Genomic DNA, 23,465 nt, shown 5'->3' on the forward strand with positions numbered 1-23,465 from the left:
TGTCTTTGTATTGTCTTTGAGTTAAAAATGCAGACAAACCTGGTTTTGCTACAGCCCCCAAAGCTTACAGTCAAAGGCAAAGCTGTGAAAACTTTCTCAGCTCAAAGCTCTGCAACTGCATGTGATGACTTAAGCAGTGGAGTTCCCATCAGGTCTCTGGAAATGATTACAGGGTTTTTCACATTGTTACGACAGAAGCCAGTGAAAGTGTTAAATCAGCAGGATTTGAAGGATCAAATTCTTACCATTCACAGAAAATGGAACCACAATGTCTTCCCTCTGCAGCTGATATATTTTAACACTCCCCACATCCTGGCATCAGCTAGGCTTTTACAAGTTAAAAACAAAGATAGGTTTGCACAAAGCTACCTGTTGTAGTCAAACAAGTTACACAAGTGCTACCTGAAGCACAGTTTAGAAAATGCCTCTTATAATTTGTATATATCTGGAAAGAAATACAGTTTTTTTTTTTTTTCTATTTGGCAATATTATAGTCCTGTTTCTGGTGTGAGGTTTCTTTGGTTTTAATTAATTTATTTAAATGACTGTTCCTCATCTTCACTTATTTCAGCAGTGTGGGACCAGATTCTGATGCTCCCACACTACTGCTATCAGCTGAGTTACTGTTACTGGATTAAATCTAGCTTGCAGTTTGAAAGAGCAAAATGTGGGGAAATAATGAGTATATCATTATTATTGCTATCCTAATTTTGATAGTGTGTCTGTTGTAGAACATCAGAGAAAAAGATGGTTCCTACCCTAAAGAACCCACAGTTTCAGAGTCTCAAGCTGCACCCCTTCCAGCTCATTGTTTCTAGGGTTATGCACTTTGCCTCTTGCAGGATTCCCCCACATACCTAAAACCTCCCTTACCATTTCAGTGGTTAAGTAAGTTGTGAGAAGCAGGAAAGCCTGTGTGCATGCTTCAAGTTGCTGTTACTCTAATCATCTTTTTTCATGCTCTTTCATCTCTATATTTAGCTACTAAAGCCAGAGTCTAGCAGATTGGGGGACATGGCAAACACTGATGCACAGACTGTATATAATCACTCTCAAAAGAACAGCACAGATTACAAGACAGTGTAATTACTATTCTGTAGCCAAATGAAGTTTATTTTATGAAATTGCACCTTTTCAAGTCTAATAAATCATTAGAATCATTCATTCTAGACCAACACATGCAGCACAAAGTGAAAAGTACTATTTAAGGGCTGACACCAAGAATTTGAAAATCTGTTCATGTTAGGATGTATTTGAACAAATGACGTTGTAACTGCCAGGCACAAGTACACCTTAAATCTGAAATGTAATCTTTAAAACAGTTGCCTCTATGCCATTTAATGAGAACATACCGGAGAATCATGGGAAAGAGTTAAGAATGTGAACTTAAGTATAGAGATTCAGAAATGTACTGTACAGATACTGGCACTGTTGTTGAGACACAATGATGACACTGCACTGAGCTTCATGAAATTACAGAAAAGTTATGTCATGGTAAATATTGATTCATTTTCAGATACAAGAAATTTCATAAAACAGGAAATATTCTATATTGTTTAGTTGAGATAAATGACAAGCAGTTTTATTCCCCAGATAACATACATAAAATCTGATTAAAGTAATAATCAGTTTTTGTGCTTATATAGATAAAGTTTTAATCATTCTAGTTCTCAGAAATTATACTTCCAGTATTCTAGCCAAAAAGCTTTCCTTCTTTTTTAAGAAAACAGCACAAGCACAACCCAGAAAGTTTGTTAATTCTTTCTTTAATAAAGCGGGCTAAATGTTCTTCCAGAGTAAAGATACAAAGCTCCACGACTAAATCAATACCCAGTCAAAATATGATACTGCCTTTCTGCAGCACATACAACTGACATGACATGCAAGAGACTTTAAAGTAATAAATTACAGATGTGAGATACAGTAAAACAGTCTCAGATCAGCAGTCTTAATGCTGCATCAGTTTTTGTCAGCAATTTGCAATGCTAATAATTTTTCTATCTGATTATTGTTATCCATGAACATTATGAGCAGGTCATTTCCAGAGAAAAAGAATCTTGTATTTTAAATGACAATTTCTCTTTCAGTATGTTCTTAACATAACACAAAACAGGGTGATGATTTGATGTTTTATCTAACTTACAAGTTTCTAACTTAATAAATATACTAAAATACTTTTAATTATCTCTGCACTATGATCAAATATCAGAGACAACATATTTGAGATGTGAATGGACATGGTACAACCAAACCAGATTAATTTACTAGAGTTACTCTGATCTTATTTGTATAATCATCTCTCTACTTTTGGAGATTTTTATTATATCCCATGGCATGACATGCATTCAGCTCATCGGTATTCACTGATTCTTCTTAGAAACTCCCCAAATCTTTATATACTTTCACTGCTGTTTTAAAATATGCAACATTAAAGATACAACTAATTTACAAAAATAAAAAACCTGTACAAACCACACTCTTCCATTGGCAATGAGACTGTTCAAGAAAATAGCAATGTGATCCCTGAAACAACCCACTAGAACAGAAATCAAAAGACTGACGCTTAAAAAAATAAAAAAGAAGTAAAAACATTTTCTCCTGCCAAGCTACTGGAATCTTTGAAGGTTTATGTATCACAGAATATAAAAAATTTCTCTCTGTTGCCAGAATATTTCTTTTCTCTTTGCACAGGTACTTCTTCAACAGCCACCCTTTGCTGATGGCGCCACAAGCCTTGCTGTACAGCTTAAAGCCAGAAAAGCTTGAAAGACCTCAATAAATCAACCAGCCACCCAATCCCCTGGCATTCGTGCAAACTCAGGGTAATAAAATAAACTGGAGACAGGCACGCATGCTTAATTCCAAAGTGATCTTTTATGAAGCTTAAAATGAAACCAAAATAAACACCTCTCCAAAATGTTATCCACTTAAGATCTTTCATCGAAACAGTCACCTGACCACTTGCATCACTCTGTTACAGAGAGGTGTGATGCTATGCCTGCTCATAACATTCTAGTATTTTAACATTTTACAAGGCACAAATAATGTCTGAAGATCTACATGGTGGCTTTTGAACATGTAAGGATGGCAGCTACCATGTAATTACATGACAATTAACTCTTCAGTTCAGTCACTGATACAGACCTTGTAAAATCTAAGACCAGCAAATTACATGTCACCTCATCTTTGGGATACAGTACTTCATTACAATTACAGACTAAGCAGCAAATAACTACAATTTCACAACTTTGAACAAACACAAGCTTTGCCATGCAAATAGGAAGTTGTTGCATGGTATAAAATGTAAATGCATCTTAAAAGCAAATAATGCTTTTTTTTGCTGCTGCGACAGAGTGACATACTAACATTGCTTCTTCAAGCCAACTCTGTGTGGGTCCTGCAAGAGGAGTGGGCTACTCACCACCAGTTCTGTTCTGTGAATTCCAACAGAGGTTAAAGAGATCAGAGAGTACAGAAAGCCCTCCTTATCGACTTGAAGAAAGCAGTTCTTAAATGTACTATGGACTTGAAGGGAAAAAAATAGGCTTTTTCATAGAAGAACAAGTAACAGAGTTAATTAGAAACTTTCTGTTGGTTAATGCTGCTGCACCATAATATTTCTCATGATTAGAAATATGGAAATCATATAGGAATATATGTAAACAGAGTCTATAGAAGATAATAGCAATGAGACATAAAGTGCTTTTAATTATGAACATTTCATTTCACTTTGCAATCTTCCCTGGTAAGTTATCATACTCAGGCTAGCTTTAGTTCAACCAGCTCAGGTCTACATTATGAAATACTGTTATTTCCCTTGTACCTATTTTTTAACTGCGGTAGTCTGAGTAAAATTAAAAAAATCATGCCAGGAGAAGTAAAAGTAGACAAAGATAAAGAAGGGAAGAGATGAACTGGGAACTCTCAACGGGAAAAAGCAGAGAAAGGCAAATAAGGCTCTGCTGTGTAGGTCTCCATTCTCAAGGAATTTGCCACATAAGTCTCCTGTAAGCACTGAGGAACAACTACACAGACCTCTGCCCTGAACACACTTCAGGCTATTGCAGTATGAAAATGAAGAAACCAGGATTCCTCAAGGGTGAACAAACTTCCTACCAGGATGATGCCTTTTATCTTTTTGATACTCATTCCCTACTTCTCTAATCACAGTCTCTGAAGAAACAGTACCCTTTCCTACACAGAAAACCCAGTCAAGCATATTTTGTAAAAGGACAATATTAAATCTAGCCTGTCTTTGCTGCTTCAGGTCTGATGCCAGGTATCCATACATTTCCATTATGGTACCTAGCATATACTATTCTATGTTTTGGGAAAGCAACAGTTCTATAGTAACAAAGCTCCTAAGTAGGGTAACAGCATAATCAATAATAATTGTGTATTGGAACTGGGTTTTACTGGGTCTTTATTTAAGGCAGTTATTAAAATGTATATATTATTTTTTAAAAGTAGCAAATTTATGTCTTTTTTTTTTGTTTCTTTGCCTTTTTATTTTAATTCAGACTTTTGGCAGCTGAAATGGGCTACCTTTATCTATTTTCTGTCCTTGTAATCCAAAGAATTTTCCAACCCGTGGAATCACAGAAATTAGAGCTGAGTTGTAATGACAGATTTCCCAAACTCTCCCAACCTGTTTCATTAGATGTCCAGTGGGCTTACAATAGCAAAGTCAGAATCTTTGCTGTTATTACTACTGTCGTCATCAGGGCTTGAGCTCAGGTTGCTGGAGGAGGCTGAAATGGAACCCATCAGAGGGTCGGAAAATACCAAAGAAGAACGAGACGGAGCTTCTGGCTTCACCGCTGCCTCCTTGTGTGCTTGAAGGGGCTGTGCTGGCTCTGGAACAGCACTTTTACTTCTCTCCTCTTCTTTGGAAACCATGATATAGTCATCAGCACTCTTGCTCTCACTAGTGCTCGGATCAGTTGTAGCCTGTGAAACAATGGCACAGAAAGGACTTGAAGTGAACACCGGTATCATCACATAACGAGGCTTATGAAGCATGTCAAGCATATGGGAATGGGACATAGGAATAATTATTATCCAAAAATGGCAATGACTAAATAAAGTGAAAAATAAAGTGGATATTAACTCTGGATGACATAATTTGTTATTTCACAGAATCACAGAATATTCTGAGCTGGAAGGGACTCACAAGGATCATTGAGCCCAGCTCTTAAGTGAATAGCCCACACAGAGATCAAACCCACAACCTTGGCATATTAGCACCATGCTCTGACCTACTGAGCTAATTTTAAAAAGCATAAAATGTAACAATCAAAAAATACTTTTTTTGGTCTAACAGTCTTACATGTCTCATCATCATAGTGCATCCACATGGTGACCACAGCAGCGAAGCATCAAACACACACATTACAGCTGTGAAGATTTTCAGTAAATACAGTGAGTTCCTGTAGTATTAATGAAGTAATTTTGAGAATTTTTTTGCTGGTTTGCATGTACAATAGCATTTTGGAGCTTGTCAGGAGAATGGTTTGATATAAAATTTCCTAGTAAAACCCTGACTTGTGAAATCTGAACCACCCATAGACCTGGTTCAGCGCGCACCAGTTTGGGTTCAAAAAATCAGGGTTGCCAGAGCTTCCAGGGCTAGTGTTGTTGACTATTTCCTAACTCTTCCAGAAAATGACGGTCTGGGAACCCCAATTCTGTCTGGTTAGACCTTGGGAAATGTGTGTCCCTGAGCACTTAGGTAGTAGCTCAAGACCATGCATTAGTGCATCAGAAAACTCTATGAAGTCTCAATCTTATATTCCATTATACCAGCCATACTCAGAATCCCAGCTTTTCCAGTCAGAGCTATATGTAATTAGAAAGGGAGACTGCCATACACAGCAGAATGGGATTTCTCAATTGTTGACAACTGGCAGCCTTTTAGCTTGGTTGCAACCCAAATGGACAACACTTTGTTTCCTGCTGTAAGAGCTGCATTCAGCTCCTGTCTAGTGCTGTGCTCCTCTGGCAAGAAGATGACTGCTTTCTTGGTTGCTTCCACACAGGTTTTTTTTCAGAGTAATAATGCAACCTGCCAAACAGTCTGTAGGTACAAGCATCCTGAAGTGGTGTGATGCCGAAACCAATATATTTGACTACATGAATGCAAGACTGAGATAAAGGAAAAGTAAAGGGAAACGTGTATGTCCACATTTGTGGCAATACAAGCCCTTCACCTGTGACCCTTCCACAAAAAAAAAAAAAAAAAAAAAAAAAGAAAAAAAAAGAAAAGTAAATTCATTCTGGGGTGAAAAGAGATTATAGGTATTAAAAAAAAGAAAACCTCTTCTCCAGGCAAGAAAGCAGTTACAGAAAAGAAAAAAGAGGAATAATCTGAATGGGATAAAGGTGAACCTACAGCATGGTATATAAAATTGGAGTACCACAAGCATCAGCAAGCCACAACTGCAGTTACAGAATCCATGACCACCAGCAAAATTTATTTTGCAAAATTTATTATTACAGCTGAAAATGATTTTCTTGTTTTGGGTACTGATTTTAGATCAGAATGTTCTTGTAGCTCAGGAAGCAAAACCCACCTATGATTATGAATGACTGTAAGATGAAATGAGGGAGCTGGAAGTCTTTGGTTGTCATTTGCATAGTCATTACAAATTGTTAGAAGTCACAATGAAGATAAATATCAGCTGAACGGGAAAATATATTCAAATACAGAATTGTGCCCAATTTTATATTAATAAGGATTCAAATATCTCCCTTTCTAATAAATTCTGAAATATCCTGTTCTCATAATTTATAATTTTTGTGTGTTATCTACAAGTATGCAGGTATAATAATATTATATAATTAATATTACCATAGGTTTAATAACATATAATATTCTGTTTTGTAATGAACTGATTTTACTACTTTATAATGCAACTGGAAGTATCTTGAGTCCAAAATGTTACCTGTCCCAATGCAAGACAGTTGTCACACTGATAGAAATTGGCATTTATTATTTTTGGTAGTAACTCCCTTTTTGCAGAAGACTTAATAAAATTCATACAAAACCCAACAGATTGGTTTTCAAAAGATCAACAACTAGCCTTTTCTAAGTGTTATCAAAATTGATCTCCAACACTCCTGATACATACATAGAACTACACAGAGTAGTTCAAATGTCAAAAACTTCAAGCAGTTTCCATGAAGTTAAAACCGCAGAGTTCTATCCTTCAAGGAGAGATACTTCACTGTTTAAACACTTCTGAGCTGAGGCATCATTTGTTAGTAATTAGCCTTTTGCTTTCATCTTGTCTGTTTGAAATGCTGTCTTCATGAGCTGTCAGTGAGTCAGCTGCCATCACCAGGGGGCTGAGGACACAGGCAGCACACAACCATGGCTCTGCTCCACCAACACAGAATCACGGATTAGTTTGGGTTGGAAGGACCTTTAAAGGTCACATAATCCAACTCCCACGGCAAGGCACAGGGACATCTTCAACTAGAGCAGGTTGCTGAGAGCCCTGTCCACCTGGAGCACCAATGTTTCCAGAGATGGGGCACCTCTCTGGGAAACCTGTTCCAGAGTATCACACCATCCTCATCATAAAAAAATTTCTTCCTTAGATCTAATCTAAACCAACACTTTTAGTTAAAAACCATTGCCCCTTGTCCTGGTGCAACAAGCCTTTCAAAAAGAAATTTGTCTCCCCCTCTCTTTTAAGCTCCCCTTTCAGTACTGAACAGCCACAATGAGGTCTCCCTGGAGCCTTCTCTTCTCCAGGCTGAAAATCACCAATTCTCTCAGCCTGTCTTCATAGGAGAGGTGTTCCAGCCCTCTAATCATCTTTGTCACACTGCTCTGGACTTGTTACAACAGGCCCATGTCCTTTCTGAGTTGGGGACCCCAGAGCTGGACGCAGTGCTCCAGGTGGGGTCTCGCCAGAGTGAAGCAGAGTGGGCAGAATCACCACCCTTGATCTGCTGGACACACTGCTTTGGATGCAGCCCAGGGTACAGTTGGATTTCTGGGCTCAAGTGCCCATTTGGGCAATGTCCAGCCTCTCATCCGCTAGTATTTCCCAGTCCTTCTCAAGCATGGCTATTCTCAATCCCTAATCTTCCAGCCTGTATTGATAGTTTTTTGGGAGCCCTAAATGCCAGAACATTGTTCCCATCCCCCCGCCCTGTACAACAGAAACATACATTCCTCTAAACAACCACTGCCACATAATTCACCTGGCCACTTTCCACACTTCTATTTAAAAGCTCTCAGGGAATGCAGTACTGCCTCATTTTTCAAAATTATACACTTTATTATTCCAAGCTATCAAGAATCATTTATTTCAGTCCACACAGCCCTCAACCTCCACCTAGCGTAGGGTGACACGCATCTTACTTAGTGAAACACTTGCACAGCAAGATCAGTATTTTTGTTTCTGGTACTCCCCAGTTTCCTAAATTCTGCTTTCATGAGTATGCTTTAGTGCAGTTGAAAAAGCATCCTGCTATTTAATAAAGGAAAGAAAATCACTCATCCCAATTTCTTGTTGTTACTGTTGAGCTTCCCAACAGTACTCTTCATGCCACTCACAGTTTTTGGTTTGGTTACGGAGATCTATAGCTCACTGAAGTAACAGAGAAGCAGCAAAGCAGAGATATTGACCCCAAAATCCTATAAAAGGGCTGCGGGTGAATGTTTGCCTATCCCTAGCACACACTGGTATTTTGGAACTGGTATTTCCAGAGGTAAAATACCTCCTTCCTTTTTCTCTCGCCTGTTTCTGTTTCAGGAAACTCATGCTGACGTGAAGCATGTTTTCTCCCATCTGCTGCCACTACTGAATAAATGAAAAATGACAGAATTATACTTCCAGTAGCTTTGAAAGTTAACAACCTTACGCCCGTTGCCATATGGCTTCTCCAAACAATTTTTCCTGATGAATATCAGCCACTAGCACCAGGCTTATTTCATTTGCCTTCACACTGTGAATGAGTTAAAACTAACTGCAAGGATACAAATCAAGAAAGCTTAGAAGAACAGCAGCTCATTTTGCCTCCTTCTTTGAACAGACATAAAGGCAAGATAATGTGTTAATTATCATTCATTATTTAGCAACAGAACCCTTCTGTTTGTCAACTGCATGCTGCTACCAAAGCCAAACATTCCAAAAAATGCTTCATTCCTTTTAGCCTTTATCTTAATTTTTTTTGCATTTTTAATTTTGCAGCTTTCTTTTCTAAAGAAGGACTATATCTCTATCCTCATTTTGCAGAAAGGGATTTTGATACAAAAAAGAGGAAGAACACTTTTAAAAAAAGCTAAGATGATAAATAATTTATACTTATATAACAACCAGGCTCAAAAGACCAGATTTTAATCTCATTTATAGAATAGCTACACCTGTAACTGTTTCAAGTGTCCTAGAAAATAACCCTATAACTCCAGCAAAGAAAAATCTCTACAGTACAAATCACATCAAATAGAATTATGGGCATCACCAAAGTCGCAGAAAATGCAAATAGGGTAGAAATTTATTAAGCAAGAAATGCATTAAAATGGCTAGAAGTGGTTGTTTTTTAATCCCCTGCAGCTGTCAGTAAGTACTCTCAGCATGACCCAGGGCACCGGTGCAGCCCCTGTTCTTCAGCAGAGCTAAAAACCTGGGCTGTGGCCTGGTTTGGGCCAACAACTGAGCCCACCAATGTCTAATATCACAGTCCACTATTCTGCAGTTTTATTGTCCTGTGTTTTATTAAAAGGGGTCCAAAGCTCTCCTCTATTTGTTTGATTTTATGCATAGTGGTTAAAGATGAAGGGCTTGGAAACAGCATAGACTAACCAGGGGCTAGTTAGACAGACAGACAAACTATCCCTAACTAAGGATACCACCAGTCCTCCTGGAGTACCATTTCTAACACTAACCTTTTCCTTTCCGTCAGAGGTGCTGTTGCTCATTAGCATAACTGGAAGTTCCCGAAGATAAGAGGAGAGGAAGCTAATCCATATGAATGTGCTGCACCTCCAAACATAAACCATGCAGTGCTAATGCCTCATTAATGCTCTGCAGCAGTTCAGCTTGTACAAACTCTACTCACATTGCTCATAGTTGACTTATGAGCAGCCTTGAAATTGTGGGAGCCATGGATGCCACTCAGTTCCTGGGGAGGGATGTAGATACACCGACTGCACACTGGGATAAGCCCAGACCTCATTGTACATCTTGCACCTTGAAAATCTGCACTGGAGAGAAATCTGTGCAGACCAGGCTTCACCTGCTCCACTTTCAATATCCAGAGTCCAGCATGTCCATGATACATGGTTTAGACCAGCCTCTGGGTAAGGGCTACTCCAGCATCAGTAGGGTCTGCTCTCTCACACACACACACCCACATCCACCCACCCAACCACCCACCCACCCTCACACAGCTTGCTGCCATGTTATATGGCATTCTACCTTCTAGTTTCCAGAAGTAAAAAATCACCAAAAACCATTATTTACCATTTTTGGAAAGAAAATAAAAGGTACTTCATAGAAAATGCTAGGAAATCAAGGGCAAAATTAGGAGGCCATTATATGAACAGTCCAATATGCTGTACCAGTTTAAACTATGCCTTATTATAGCAGAAAGTAGTGATTATAATGCCAACAGCTAAGCAAGAAACTGAAACTTTCACCATTACTGAGTATAAAAAAATAAATCTCAGTATTGCCTCTAATACCAAAATACAATTAAAATATATACATTTAACACAAAGTGTTCTAACTCAGGGGCATCGTGTGTAATAAATCAGAATGACCTTGTGTCATTATTTGAAAATGAATAAATATTTCCTGTAGGTCCTAAGTAAACTTGTCAAAAGTGAACTGACTGCAGACTCAGTTAAGACTTTGAGGTGATAATGCTGCTACTGATTTATGAGTATCAGCAGCAAGGTGGCAGACTTAACAGAACTCCAACATAGAAATGAGCAGGCACAAAAGTACTTATTTTTAAGATCATGTTTGGGTTTGACTGAGTCTTAGACAGAGAGGGCCCTTTGTCTATGAACTTGTCCTATGACTGTATGCTTTGTATGTAAAACATTGTTTACAGATTCAAGGAGAAAGTCAATACAATGAAGTAGAAGGTAAAAGCAACCTCCTTTCTATTTCCTTTTTGGCACAGGCCATGAATACACTGCAATGCAGTTAATCAGCTCTTACATAATGGGATCCTGGAGGACAAGGACAATGAGAATAATCATGTGGGAACATTTGGTATGGGAACATTTACCTGCAATTTTCACTTTTTTTTTTTTTTTTGTAGGAAATTAATTTGTGATTCTGTGATTCAACAGTGTTAAAGAACTCCCCCCAAACACCTAACAATTAAGACTTAAATACCTGTGTGCAGAGCATAAGGCTACAAGAAAAATAATTAATCAGAGAAGGGCAGTAACTAGAGATACACTTTTAACCCACTCTCATATGGACCAGGAATGATGGTGTGTCCCACATAATGTCTGGACATGCTAGAGGAAGACTATTTTATTTTACCTGTTTTTATTTTACCTGTTGTCCTGAGATGAACTGTTGCTTTGTCATGACAGGTCCCTTTAGGACATCACCTGAACCCTTGTTCTGGTTATTGGAACAGTAATGATCATCAGCAATAGTGATTTGCTCATTTTCTTCAGCTTCCAGCTGGCTCTGGTTGAAACGCAATGAACCTTTCAGGATATCCTTGATCTGTTGTTGAATAGGAAGGGAAAGGATATAAGTTAAAAACTGGGAGGAACTCTACATTTTCTAAAGCTCTGTGCTTTCATACACCATTTCCCCAAAATATTTGCTTTGAAAAGCTAGGAAAAAAGTAAATACTCACACCTATATTGGCTAAAGATAGAAATAACAGTGAAATGTGGTTTCTATTAGAGTCTGGAAAAAACTATCCAAGAAATCTAAAGAGAATAAAACTGTTAGGATTACTCCCTGCCTCATTATAGGTTTAACACATGTCACATTGCTCTTCATAAAATGTATTTTGAGGGAGGAGAGGGCAGTATAATCAGAGCTACAGATGCTCAGCAGCATTCTCATTTTATGTATGTAGTATTTTTTCCTTTAATTCAATGATATTCAAGTGTTGTCACAATGAAATAATGGGGACACGGGTGTAGATGTTGTCTACCAAGTACATTTTGCATTAAGAAAAATGATAGCATGGCTTAAGTCCAGCACTTGGTGTTGCGTTTTAGTTTTGATCTGAGGCCTCCAAAACTTCTACAGGAGCAAATACTGTGCAAATTGTTTGAACTCTTTATAGCTGAGTTTTATTGTTACAAATAAAAATACACCACAAGGTTTGATGCACCAGTAAAACAGCTACAAGAAGATAAAACAGCAGTATACAAAAAGAATAAAACAGGAGAAAAAAATGATAAAGGATTGATAGCTCTGAAGGGCACGAGAACGTTAAGCTAAGCAATGGTCATACCTGCTTCAAACCAGCCAAGGAAACCAGAATTTCATCTTCTTTTTCCAAGTGTTCTTGCAGAATGACTTCCTGAATATTTCCTGTAACATCAAAAGAAAGATAAAGAGAGAAAATATCCCAAAGAAATTCAAATGTGCTTAAACTTATTGCTGACTGATGCTTTCAAAACAAACTTCTGTGACCTGCAAACACAATTCTGTATCCAAACCTAGAGATTGACAACCTTATTAACTGCAGAGGTGAGGCCAGCCAAAGCCTGGCACTGCTGCCAGGAAGCCTCCAGCAATGCTCTGCTCCGGCAGGACTTCTGTTGTCCCTGTCTACCAAGGAACTCAGGCTACTACTGGCCCCTAGGAGACCACACCAGCCTCTGTGTTACATACAGTTTTGAACTTAAAAATGCTTTGGAAAGCATTCAAAAATAGAGAAATCTGCTGCATCTCACAGAAAGGTTTAGGTAGAAGCACAGCAATCTTCATCTTAATCCCATGGCCACTGCAGATGCTAGAATACTCTTTATAGAAAGACTACAAAAAGTTTAATTCCCCTTCTATTATCTTCTATTAGGTAAAAGACCCAGGGCCGAGCGAAACTTATTTGACAGAAGGAGCAGTGCAGTACCAACACTTCAGGAGATTCTTACCTTCCATGCCCACAGCATGGTCCTTCAAGGATGCATTTCACTACCCTGGTATAGAGTGCTTGTGGTAAGAAAACCCCAGGTAACTCCACACTCCAACACAGCCAAGAGAAACTACAACTCCAATAACTCTGCAGACTCAGTTAATTCTCTGGTCTCCCAGCTCCTGCTTTCCTACTCTTTAAGAAAACAGCAAAGATTCCTAGAGACAGGCAGGATGAGATGGTATCTGTCAACTAAAATGACAGACCTTTGTGCCACTCCTGTCTTACATACACAGACTGAGCCCAAATCCCTCAGTGACATTCTTCCTCACTGGAGAAGAATGCTTTGCTGCTCACGAGTATGTGTATCCCAGGTACTTCACAATTAGAGCTCTGTGCAATTAATCCACACCTGCATTGCATTTGTTTGTTTTTAACAACACCCTGCATGCTCAGGGCCCAAATCAGTGAACTGCTGTTAACAGATGATCCTGACAATGACAGATATGATGACACTGCCAACTCTAACACAATATGAAGTTTCAAGTAAAAACATTGAGTAATTTGGTATGAGTTTTGTGTTTACAGAATAAATAGCAATATAATGAGATGTGGGAGACAGGACAAGAAGAAAGATTAGAAGTGGAGAGGTAGGTTTAAAACTTGTGTATAAACACAAGTTTGAAATTGAGTCGGGGCCACAAATCAGTAATGGGTATAAAGGAGGAACAGAAAGGGTGAAGAAGAGAAAGGAACCACGCCTAAGTACTAAATAAACTGCTAAAAAGCAATCTGAGATGCAGAAGGATTGAAAGAGTCTAGAACCATGAAAGGCAACAGCTGACAAAAGTCAAGGGGATGTGATCACGGTCAAGAGTACCAATGAAGGCACCATAACTCAGATTTGCAAAAGCATCCTGCCTGAACAAGGAGATCTATGCTTACATTATTTAGCACACATTATCTACTATACTACAGTGGCAATGTCCTGCAGCAATGTTGTACAGTTGTCAAATTGTTGTACAATTGAACAATTTTGCATGAGAAAGACACTGCATTATGAAGGTCAGAAATAACAAAAAAACAGATCTTTCTGCAAATATGTAGCATCTTGAATTGAGAAAATCCATAATTATTGCAACATTTTACTTGCTTTTTTATTTTATATCTAAATTGTCTATTTCCTCAGTTTGGTAAGTAAAATATATTAATATTTATTTATAAAAGAATAACTTACATTCTGTTTTCCACTGTTTCAAAGAATGCATGATTTCCTTCTTTTAAAAGGTCCAGAATTTGAAACATCAGAGGTCCAAAGCCTTCATAGGCAGGACAGCCATGCTTGACCACAGTCTGAATCACCTAATTCAACTGTTTTTTCCATTTCTCAACATTAGAAAGGAAAGTATTCCATCATGCATGACCCCTACATAAATTAAACTATACATTAAAAAACTAGGGCGTGTACACGAACTGAGCAGACAGACTAAGAAAATAATTCAAAGCAAACCTCCAATGTGCTGAAGACTAAGTGAAGGAAATATGAAAAATCGGGACAACAAGAGCAAGAAAACAAAAGCTGAAAGGTATTCCACATGATGTGGCAATACTCTACTATTATTACTGACCTTTAGAGATGTTTTGTGAATCAGTGTTTAAAAAATATGGAAAATAATTTATCATCACTCTAAAACCCAGCTGAAACTGTGTTTGATGAGCCAGTACATTGAGAAATTTCTAAAAACTTATGAATGGAATATGATAGTTACCCAGCCATAAAAGTTAATAGAAATGTTTGTATCATCACATATTTACTTTAGCAAGATTAATGCCAGATTTTAATATCAGTTTCAGAGGAAAAAAGATTAGGAGCAAAAAGGTAGGAAATACAGCCAATAAGTAGCAACTGAGGCATAAAGGCATAAATTGGGATGTCCTTCTCTTGTGCAATGCAACAGAAGGAAGGCAGAATTCCTTGTGGAATTGGCAATGAATCCTTTTCTTAAATATGTCCTTGAACTGCATATGGCTTCTTATCCGCTGCCCTCATCTTTTTTGAACGCAAAGTTTTTTAACTTTCAGATGAGTGGAACCCAAATTTACCAATGCTCATTCTTCTTCCTTGTCTAGTGAGTAGGGAGGAATTAAAAAAAATAACCCTTACATGAGTGAAGCACACAGGCAAAGTGATTTTGCATGAGTGCCTCCTTGATCACACCCTTCTGCTGGGACCCCCCCTTGGAAATCCACATGGACTGGAAAGAGAGCTGGGAAGAAGAGGAGGGATGGCACGAAACTTGGTTTGTGCTCTGCGCTGCTCTCCTGTGAATGGCTGCACTGGGGCACGGCATCCTCACTGGGGGATTCTCATCCAAGGTCTTCCTACTGCTGGGGCGACCTCATAGGGCAGTCAGTTGCTGAGATGAAGAGGGAAAAGAAGGTCTCAAGTGCAGACAAAAGCTTATTTTACCTTTCTGTATCTCAAAAGGTACCCTTGCAACTGGAAATACTTTAAAAGATACTATTTCAAGAGTGCTGTATTGATATATATATATTGATATAATATTACTCGGCTGAAGGACTTATACTTTAAGCTGAGATGTATAATTTAATTATTCTTCCTTGATAGGAGATGTTATTGTACTTTGAGAGAAGTGCTTCATGTATATGAATGAATTTGCCACATATTGATTTTTTTCCTTATCTGCTGCTCTATATCAGTACTTCACAGCTGTTTTTTTTTTTTTTTATTTTTTTTAAAAAAGCAACTATCTTTAACTGCTGATATCAATTTGGAAGTGAAAATACCTTCTTACCTTTAAAAAAAAAACAACCATTTATACAATGAATCAAACAAACAGATTATGTGATTTCTATATTCTTCAAAACTGAGTCCAGATTGATTCTGTGCTATAAATATCCATCTGTTGGGATAGCTGTTATTCAAAAGTTATCGAAATCCTATTGTACAGAGAAAACTAAGGTTAAGGCCAAATATTCCTGACTGCCTTGTTTGTTTTTTTTTCTTTCTTTCAAGATTTCATTTAGCTGATGCCAAATGTTTTCTGCAGAAAAAGATAATATTTCTTTATTCAATGAAGTTCTTAGTAGAGGAAAACAAAAAGTGAATTTTGCAACTTCTCACCTGGTGGTCAAAGCACTGCTGTGAGATGTACAAGATACATTACAACAGTCTGGATTTGTTTCAAAATAGCACTAACAAACGTCTGACTATCACAAAATGAACTGTCATACCCTGACTGTGAGCCTGACTAAGCCTCAGAAATACCCGAGCTGTTAAACCAGTTGTTCTCTTCAGAAGTCAGCAACGTTATCTACTTTGATGGATGCCCTCAAACCAGATTCACATCTCAAAGGATGACTTTTATATAATGAATTAGAATTAATTTGGGGTACTTATTCTTAAATGAGCAGACCTGTTTAAGTTTGATAGATACCAGACCAGTAAATCAATAATTACTTCCTGAGTGAGACTGTGATCAGCTGCCTCGATATGCTTTAAATCCAACTACAGAGCAGGAACATGCAAATGATTGCATTCATGTTCTTTTTTAAAAAATGTGAAGGAACATTGTGGATGGTAGTGAATTTGTTAGCAACAATTGAAACAGCTAAAAATTAAGATGAAATGTATTTTTTATTTCTGGCTCTTACACTATGGCAAATTGTGAATCACTTTACATGCACACTCAGTGTAGAAGTACTTTAAAAAATCACGATTTCTATTTCCTTCCCCTAAATTAATTGCTAAATTTTAAACTGAAGACATGCTATGTATAGCGATGAAAGAGGAAGAACATCAACAGCAGCTTCTAGCAGGAAAATTAGATAAAGCTTATGCTCTCTGACGACTGAAATGCTTTATATTCCATGATGGTGTGAGCAGTCACTGCTGATTTCCCAGGCCAAGGAAAGGGGCTATTCAAAACATTCCTCTCTGAATGGGGAAAAGCTGTTAGGCTTGGCATAATTATTTTAGAGGCTTATTAAATAAAGTAACTTTCACTGAAAATTTTGTTTGCATTCAATACAGATTTTGCAAGAAACTCAACCACCCAACCAGAGCTGCACTAAATGAATGGGAAAACTTGTCTGCTGTAGACAAGGTCCCCTCAGGCATCTCTTCATGCCCATCCATCCAGAAGACAAATCTGCACCTCTTCCCTTCCACCGAGGAGGTGGGAGACAAACACCCTGCCAGATGAAGGCACAAAGCACACTTGACATAAAATCAGATGGATGTGGAGAAAACCAAACTTCTCTGAGGTTTTGTTTTTTTCTCACTGCTGCTTTTGCAGCACATCTCCCTCCTAATGATTTCTATTTTAAGCTGGTCTCCGTGGGGCCTTTCCAGGAAGATGACTCCTGCTGAGAGGACTAACTCGAAATAGCTGCAAGCTGTATTACAAATGCCGCTTTTCTACTACTAGCTCCTGATCAATGACTTGTGAACAAGCAACAGTGCCAGAGTCATGTTAAATCAACTTTTTTCTCCCTTGTTTTCACTACTGAGAAGACAGCTCAAACCCAGAATGCAAAAGTACCTTCTCACTTCCATCATAGGCAGGAGCAAGGAGAGAACTGAGGGTATTACTACATCTCTTTATTTTTCCAAAACAGAAAAGCCAAAAGCATTCCCATATATGTCAAGGCACAGCCAACTCTCCAAACTCATATTCCAGTACTGCTGTCTGATTGTCTTTATGAAATCAGGGTTTACAGAAAATGTTTCCAGTATTCCCTGCACAATATACTAGTGACAGCAAGACTGCCTTTTCAAGAATATTAACGGGCTCGAAGGACAGACTGGGACTTCAGTTTCTGGTAATCAATCTTTCTCTCTTTTCACAATACTGCTTTCCTACTTGAACTTGGTGTGATGAGCATGAAAATGAACTCTAGAAAATGAACTCTAGAGCTTAACACTGTTTTGTGGTCTTTCTAGAAAGACTATGCTCTATGACATAGTGATATTGCTGTTTAATAATGCAAGTCAGGATGTTTCCAACCACTGCATTTTCCTTCCAGCATTAACAATACAAACGAGAGGAGTTTAATTCCCTTCTAAAACAATAGTGTTTGTGATCTAAGTGTTGATGAAGGCAACACTGCTAAGTAGCCTTTCATTTACCTCACTGTGAATGCCAACACTTCTAGTGACAATTACATATTGTATTAAAAGCACCACTTAGCAACATTTGAGTCTTAAAGAACTTAAAGATGCTAAAAATCTGAAATTATCTGTGAAACACTACACTCTTCAAAACACTTATTTGAATATAAATTATTTTACAGTGTTGAATATAAGTGATGTATTTCTACCTCTGATTCATGTGTTGTGCAGAGCCCCAACACTTCATCAATATTTGAATTGTAGTGATGCTTGTGGCCTCAGAGAAACAGTAGTGAAACAGCAGTAAAAAGTTACCAATCATCAACTCATAGCAAGAATTGCAGATGTACAAAGAAGGAGACTGGAAAGGGTCATGAAGTAATTTTGTCCACCTCTTGCTCAAAGACACAATCAACTCTTAGCTGTCAACTCTAATTTACACACAGTAAGCAGATTTCGCTGAACATATACCTTACATTTGTATATTTACGGAAATAATGGGGAAACGAATAATTTAGTCCTACAACAATTTAGCTTCTGCTAAGGTTTTATTTCCTTAAAGCTGGAACTGGAAGAGAAGCCACTGACTAAGATATGCTGGGAAGGAAAGGGTGGATTGTCAGTGTACTTCAGTATAAGAGCGATGCTCACTGAGCAGCAGGGAGGAAGCAATGGGAATTCACTGAAAGTTGCAAGGAAAGCTGTTAATCAGGTAATGAGGGGCTGCGTAAGCTTCTTCATTCTTTTAATCTCCTTTTCAGTCAGACTACTGGAATGAAAGCATCTGTAGGTGCCTACCACAGCTGGACTTTCAGGACTGGCACAGTTTTTATAGAAAGCAAGGAGGCTTGCTCTGAGTTGAACCAGTTGTTTCTGACCTTAAGAGCTACTCTTAAGTAAAAAAAGGTGGTTACAATTAATGGAACATGAAGAATTACACTTTTATTCTTCAAATATGTATATAAAATATAGCTATCTGTAAAATGACCAGAAGTGACAGTCTAAAAATAAGTCTGTACAACAAATATTTGTTGTATACTATGCTATATAAAAATACTTGTTTCCCAGTAAACATTCCTACATTTGATTTAATAAATTTGCTAATGTTCTTTCTTTATATGTTCTTTTTATAGGTTATTTTACATTATTATTCCTAGCCAAATACAGCAATCCCTTAGACTCATGGGCCTGTGTTTGATGTGGCCTTTTATACTGATAGCATTTCTAATCACACTGGTTTTATAAACCATGGATTATTTTATTTATGTCCCAAACATAAGAGAACTCATTTAATGCATCTACTTCCTCAACAAATGCTGAAGTATTTCATTTCAGCACAGGGCAGCAGCATAATTTCCATTTCATTTTATCTCTACAAAAATGTCATAACCTTTCATCTCATCACAACACATAAAACAAGAATTCAGTACTATCTTGCATACATTTAAGAAGCACTGTGTCCAGATCTCTATTGGGCAGTATGTCAATCCCTAAATACTGAGCATTAAATCAACTTCCTTCTCTCCTTTCCCTGTTGTAAATGATCCTTAAAATAAAATGCATCCTTACAACAATTGCACTGACTGATAAAAGAAGGAATTAAATCAGTCTAATTAAGCCTTTAAAAGTGCTATTTCACACAACAACTAAAATGATACTAGTAACTATATCCTGTAAGTTTTTACGTCTTTATTTTATTATTTTTTCTTCTTTGCTCATGGTGCTTGCAATAATCACAGTGAAAAGATGGCTTTGAACAGTTTTTAATAAGTCTTCCAAATAATATTTGTCTGGGAGATGTCATGAAGTGCTAGTGAATATACAAGTGCCAGCACTGCTTGATGTTTGTGGCAGGGATCTCCTGTGATCCCATCCAAAGAACTCTCAAAAGATTGGTTTTCATTTTTCTTGTTACCATGATGCTGTAATTTCTGGGCATTTTGTAAATATATGCAGTTTTTTACAGGCTACCTATGAAAGCCGAGCTAGCATGCCATTCCAAAGGCAGGATGCTGGTGGTGTTTACAAGGATGGGAGATGAAAACTCCACTTTTCCACATCCCCTCCATAATCCACAATAGAGGGGCAGAGTTGTACTGGAATACTGGTGAAGGACATAGCAACATATTAGAGATAGCAGGAGTGAAATTGGAAAATGCACCACAAGCAAAAGCCAACAGCCCTGCATGGGAAGCTCAGAGAAGGATTTATTTGCTTTGGCTTAGTGAAGCCATGATGCTTTACTAGATGTGGGTCAGACCTAAGAGGTTTTTGTGATGTTGCCTCCAAGACATGAAGTGATTTAAAGACCTGGATATTGAGCAACATATTTCTGAGACCCACCTGAATCTCCCTCTGGCAGCTGGTTCAAGTTAAGCAGTAACAGTATGAAGGTGAAATTAATAAAATCAGGCAGACTTATGTTTCCTCTGTATAATTGGGTACCTTTGCACATATTTCTAGGGTGTTGTGCAGAACCCTGTGAGCTAACTCTGCAGAACTGGTATGAATCCTCTGGGCTTATTAGCTGAGGCTCTATGCAGCAAGAAAGCAGCTAAATTGTTTCTGGATCTCAGCTAGCTGAGGAAGCAACCTTCTGCATTTACATAGTGCTGCCCTTAAGCAAAAGCAAGTGGGGAATGACCTTAGTTGCTCTACTTTTATAACCTGATAAATTGCCCATCAAAAAAAAATAGTTTCTATATAAAGGTCTCCATATCCAAGTTAATACTGAACCAATGTTCCTTTAAATTGCTTCTCGTGAGAAGGACTTCCTGTGCTACGTGTGTAATTACTTGGTAAACTTTCCCACACCTGGAGGTCCGAAACCATGTTGGAAACAAATGGTAGGTTCTCCTGTCTGAGATAGTGGTGATGGATTGGTTCCTGTCCCATATAAAGAGACAAGACTTTGAAATTCAGCACTTTTCCTTCTGAAACAAAACTGGCAAGTTAACATGGAACATCCACAATCTCTCTTTGGTACTTGCCTATGGAGGGGGAGGGCTGATACCTCTCCAGGGCTTTAATTCACTTTTTTGTTAAGAAGCTGCACTTTAATTGTGGGCCAGTGTGGACATGGTCCAAACCCTGAAGATATTAGAATAGCAGATGGTGTCAGATGACAGTGTCATTAGCTAGTGTCACCTGAACTGCCATTTAACAGGCTTGACCCTGGGATGCAACAAAGCTTTGCTCTTTGAGGCACTCTAGACTGACTGTGTTGAACAAACACCTCAAACTCATTCCCATGTCCAATGTGAAGGACGAGAGAGGAATCTTCCAGCAGATACTATAAGGCCCTCTGAGTGCTGTTTGTGTGCATGTCTCTTAGACGTGTTTTTCATTATCTACACTAAGACATCATACAGATGTCACATTTACCAGATACCAGGAAAAATCTTTTTCTGAATGCACTTGCTAGCTTGATGCTTTTCTTTCACATAGTGCAAGAAAGGAGGAAACAATCAAAATTCTTCAAAAAAGAAGTTACATTATGACAGGTAATAATATTGTAATACTTAAATGGTGTATTACAGCTTTCTGAATCATTGAGCCTTGAAGAATTTATGTGCACTACCAGTAGAGTACCTCCCAGAAAGAAAAATGCTTAAGAATATTACCATATTTCTCAAATCACCAGTGACAATATTATTTCCTGAAAAAGGCTAGTGCTTGTTAAAAAGTAACATCAAGAAAATGTATCTGTGATGATACTGGAGCAGTGATAGCTATGGCAACTATACTTTTTCACTATTAGCTGAGTAATATTCTGCATTTATTTTGTGAACAAAGCCACATGACAGATTTACAAGTTTGGATTTGTCTTCATTTCAATAATGGAAAAATTGAATACAGGATTTTTTTTGAAAGCTATGACAAGCTTCTGAAAACAGGTGGGAACAAGAGCAAAATCTACTTCCCTGTATTGCCATTTTACATACCTAAATTTTGACATTTGTCCTTGGAGGTGTTAAAAGGAATTTCCCCTGAGCAGTACTCCAGTGGTTAAGGAAGAGAGGGAAGAAAAGTAAAGCTCTTTCTAAGGCACAGCCTTAAGATGGAGAACAAGATCACAAGATGACTTTCCTCCATTTGAATAATGAACTCCCTATTTCTACCCATAGCACTAAGTAGCAATATTTCAGAACCATCATTCATTGCCATGGTAACATGCCCCGATATTCAAGCAGTTAATTATGTTGTTGCCATGTTGTAGACTGTGGGATTTATTTACAGAAGGAGATAAACATTTAATGAAAGCATCTCTGAACATATGAACAAAATAAAAACTGCCATTCTATCCCTCATATTCAAAACAGCATAGACAATTTCATGGTTATTTTGATAATTTCTCAGCTACAACACATCACCTCCGTAATGAAGCAACTGCATCTGACTGTCTTCTGGATTCCCCTTGTAAGGGAAAGAACATGAGAAAAGACAGCCAAAAAAATCCTCAAATGTGTATAAACCATGAGAAGAATATTCTGTAATTGTTTGATATTGTGATAATTTTGTGGCAAATGATCACTGGATATGCATTTTTTTATAAGTCTGAATTAATATTTTGTTAAAATGTGACCTGCAAATGCAATGCATCCTACAAGAAAAAGAATATTGGTTGAGTAATAATGTCTGAAAAGACAGGTTTACAACATCAATCTAAAAACGGGAGGTTTTTAAGAATAAGCATTTAAATTTAATCAAATTTAAAAGGCAGGCCTGACTGCTTGACTGACATATTCATAATTCACAGAAACATTGTCTAACTCTTTGCTGAAAGAATTAGTTCTGTAAGACTCCCCAACTTTTATATATGTGCACGTTTTTATCAACAATTTAGACAACCATTAAATATATGATGGTTATGTCTGCAGTTAGAAGGGCAGAAGAAAACTGAGTACATCACAGAGTTACCTGAATTATTCAGCTAAAATGCCAAACGCCAAGAAGTGAATTTTAATATTGTCAAATACAAGGAACACATGCAGAAATAAACATTTCCTGATTTTACCCACAGGATAAATGCCTCTGTTTAGAAAGCTGTGACTCACCAAATTTTAAAGGTCATAACATATTATCACCTCAAACTATCACTGTTTCAAAGAGCACTAATGTGATGCTGCATTACAAATGTTTAAAAAGAGCAATGCCATACGAGAGAGAGAGATGACCTTCCCTGTGCTAAGTAACCACTTTCCTGGGTGGTACAACTCCATGCTGGTACAGCATGTCCTCATACAATTAA

At 37.8% G+C, this 23,465-nt stretch overlaps 1 protein-coding gene across 6 annotated transcripts in view; it reads right to left on the reverse strand.

Annotated features, from left to right (window-relative positions):
• Positions 1 to 989: 989 nt before the first annotated feature.
• The window catches only part of TBC1D5 (TBC1 domain family member 5), a 318,071-nt gene continuing 295,595 nt past the window's right edge, over positions 990 to 23,465 (reverse strand). For 5 of the 6 annotated variants that reach the window (XM_041411471.1, XM_041411470.1, XM_041411472.1 and 2 more), the window contains 3 exons: positions 12,457 to 12,536; positions 11,532 to 11,708; positions 990 to 4,950 (listed from right to left, as the gene is read on the reverse strand). In XM_041411471.1, coding sequence (XP_041267405.1) covers positions 4,657 to 4,950; positions 11,532 to 11,708; positions 12,457 to 12,536 — 551 coding nt within the window. In that variant the 3' untranslated portion in view covers positions 990 to 4,656. The remainder of the gene's footprint in view (positions 4,951 to 11,531; positions 11,709 to 12,456; positions 12,537 to 23,465) is intronic. The other variant, XM_041411476.1, reaches the window with a different exon arrangement.

The sequence above is a fragment of the Onychostruthus taczanowskii genome, unplaced genomic scaffold, assembly GCF_017590055.1.
Source record: "Onychostruthus taczanowskii isolate IOZ18803 unplaced genomic scaffold, ASM1759005v1 scaffold36, whole genome shotgun sequence".
Taxonomy (NCBI): Eukaryota; Metazoa; Chordata; class Aves; order Passeriformes; family Passeridae; genus Onychostruthus; species Onychostruthus taczanowskii.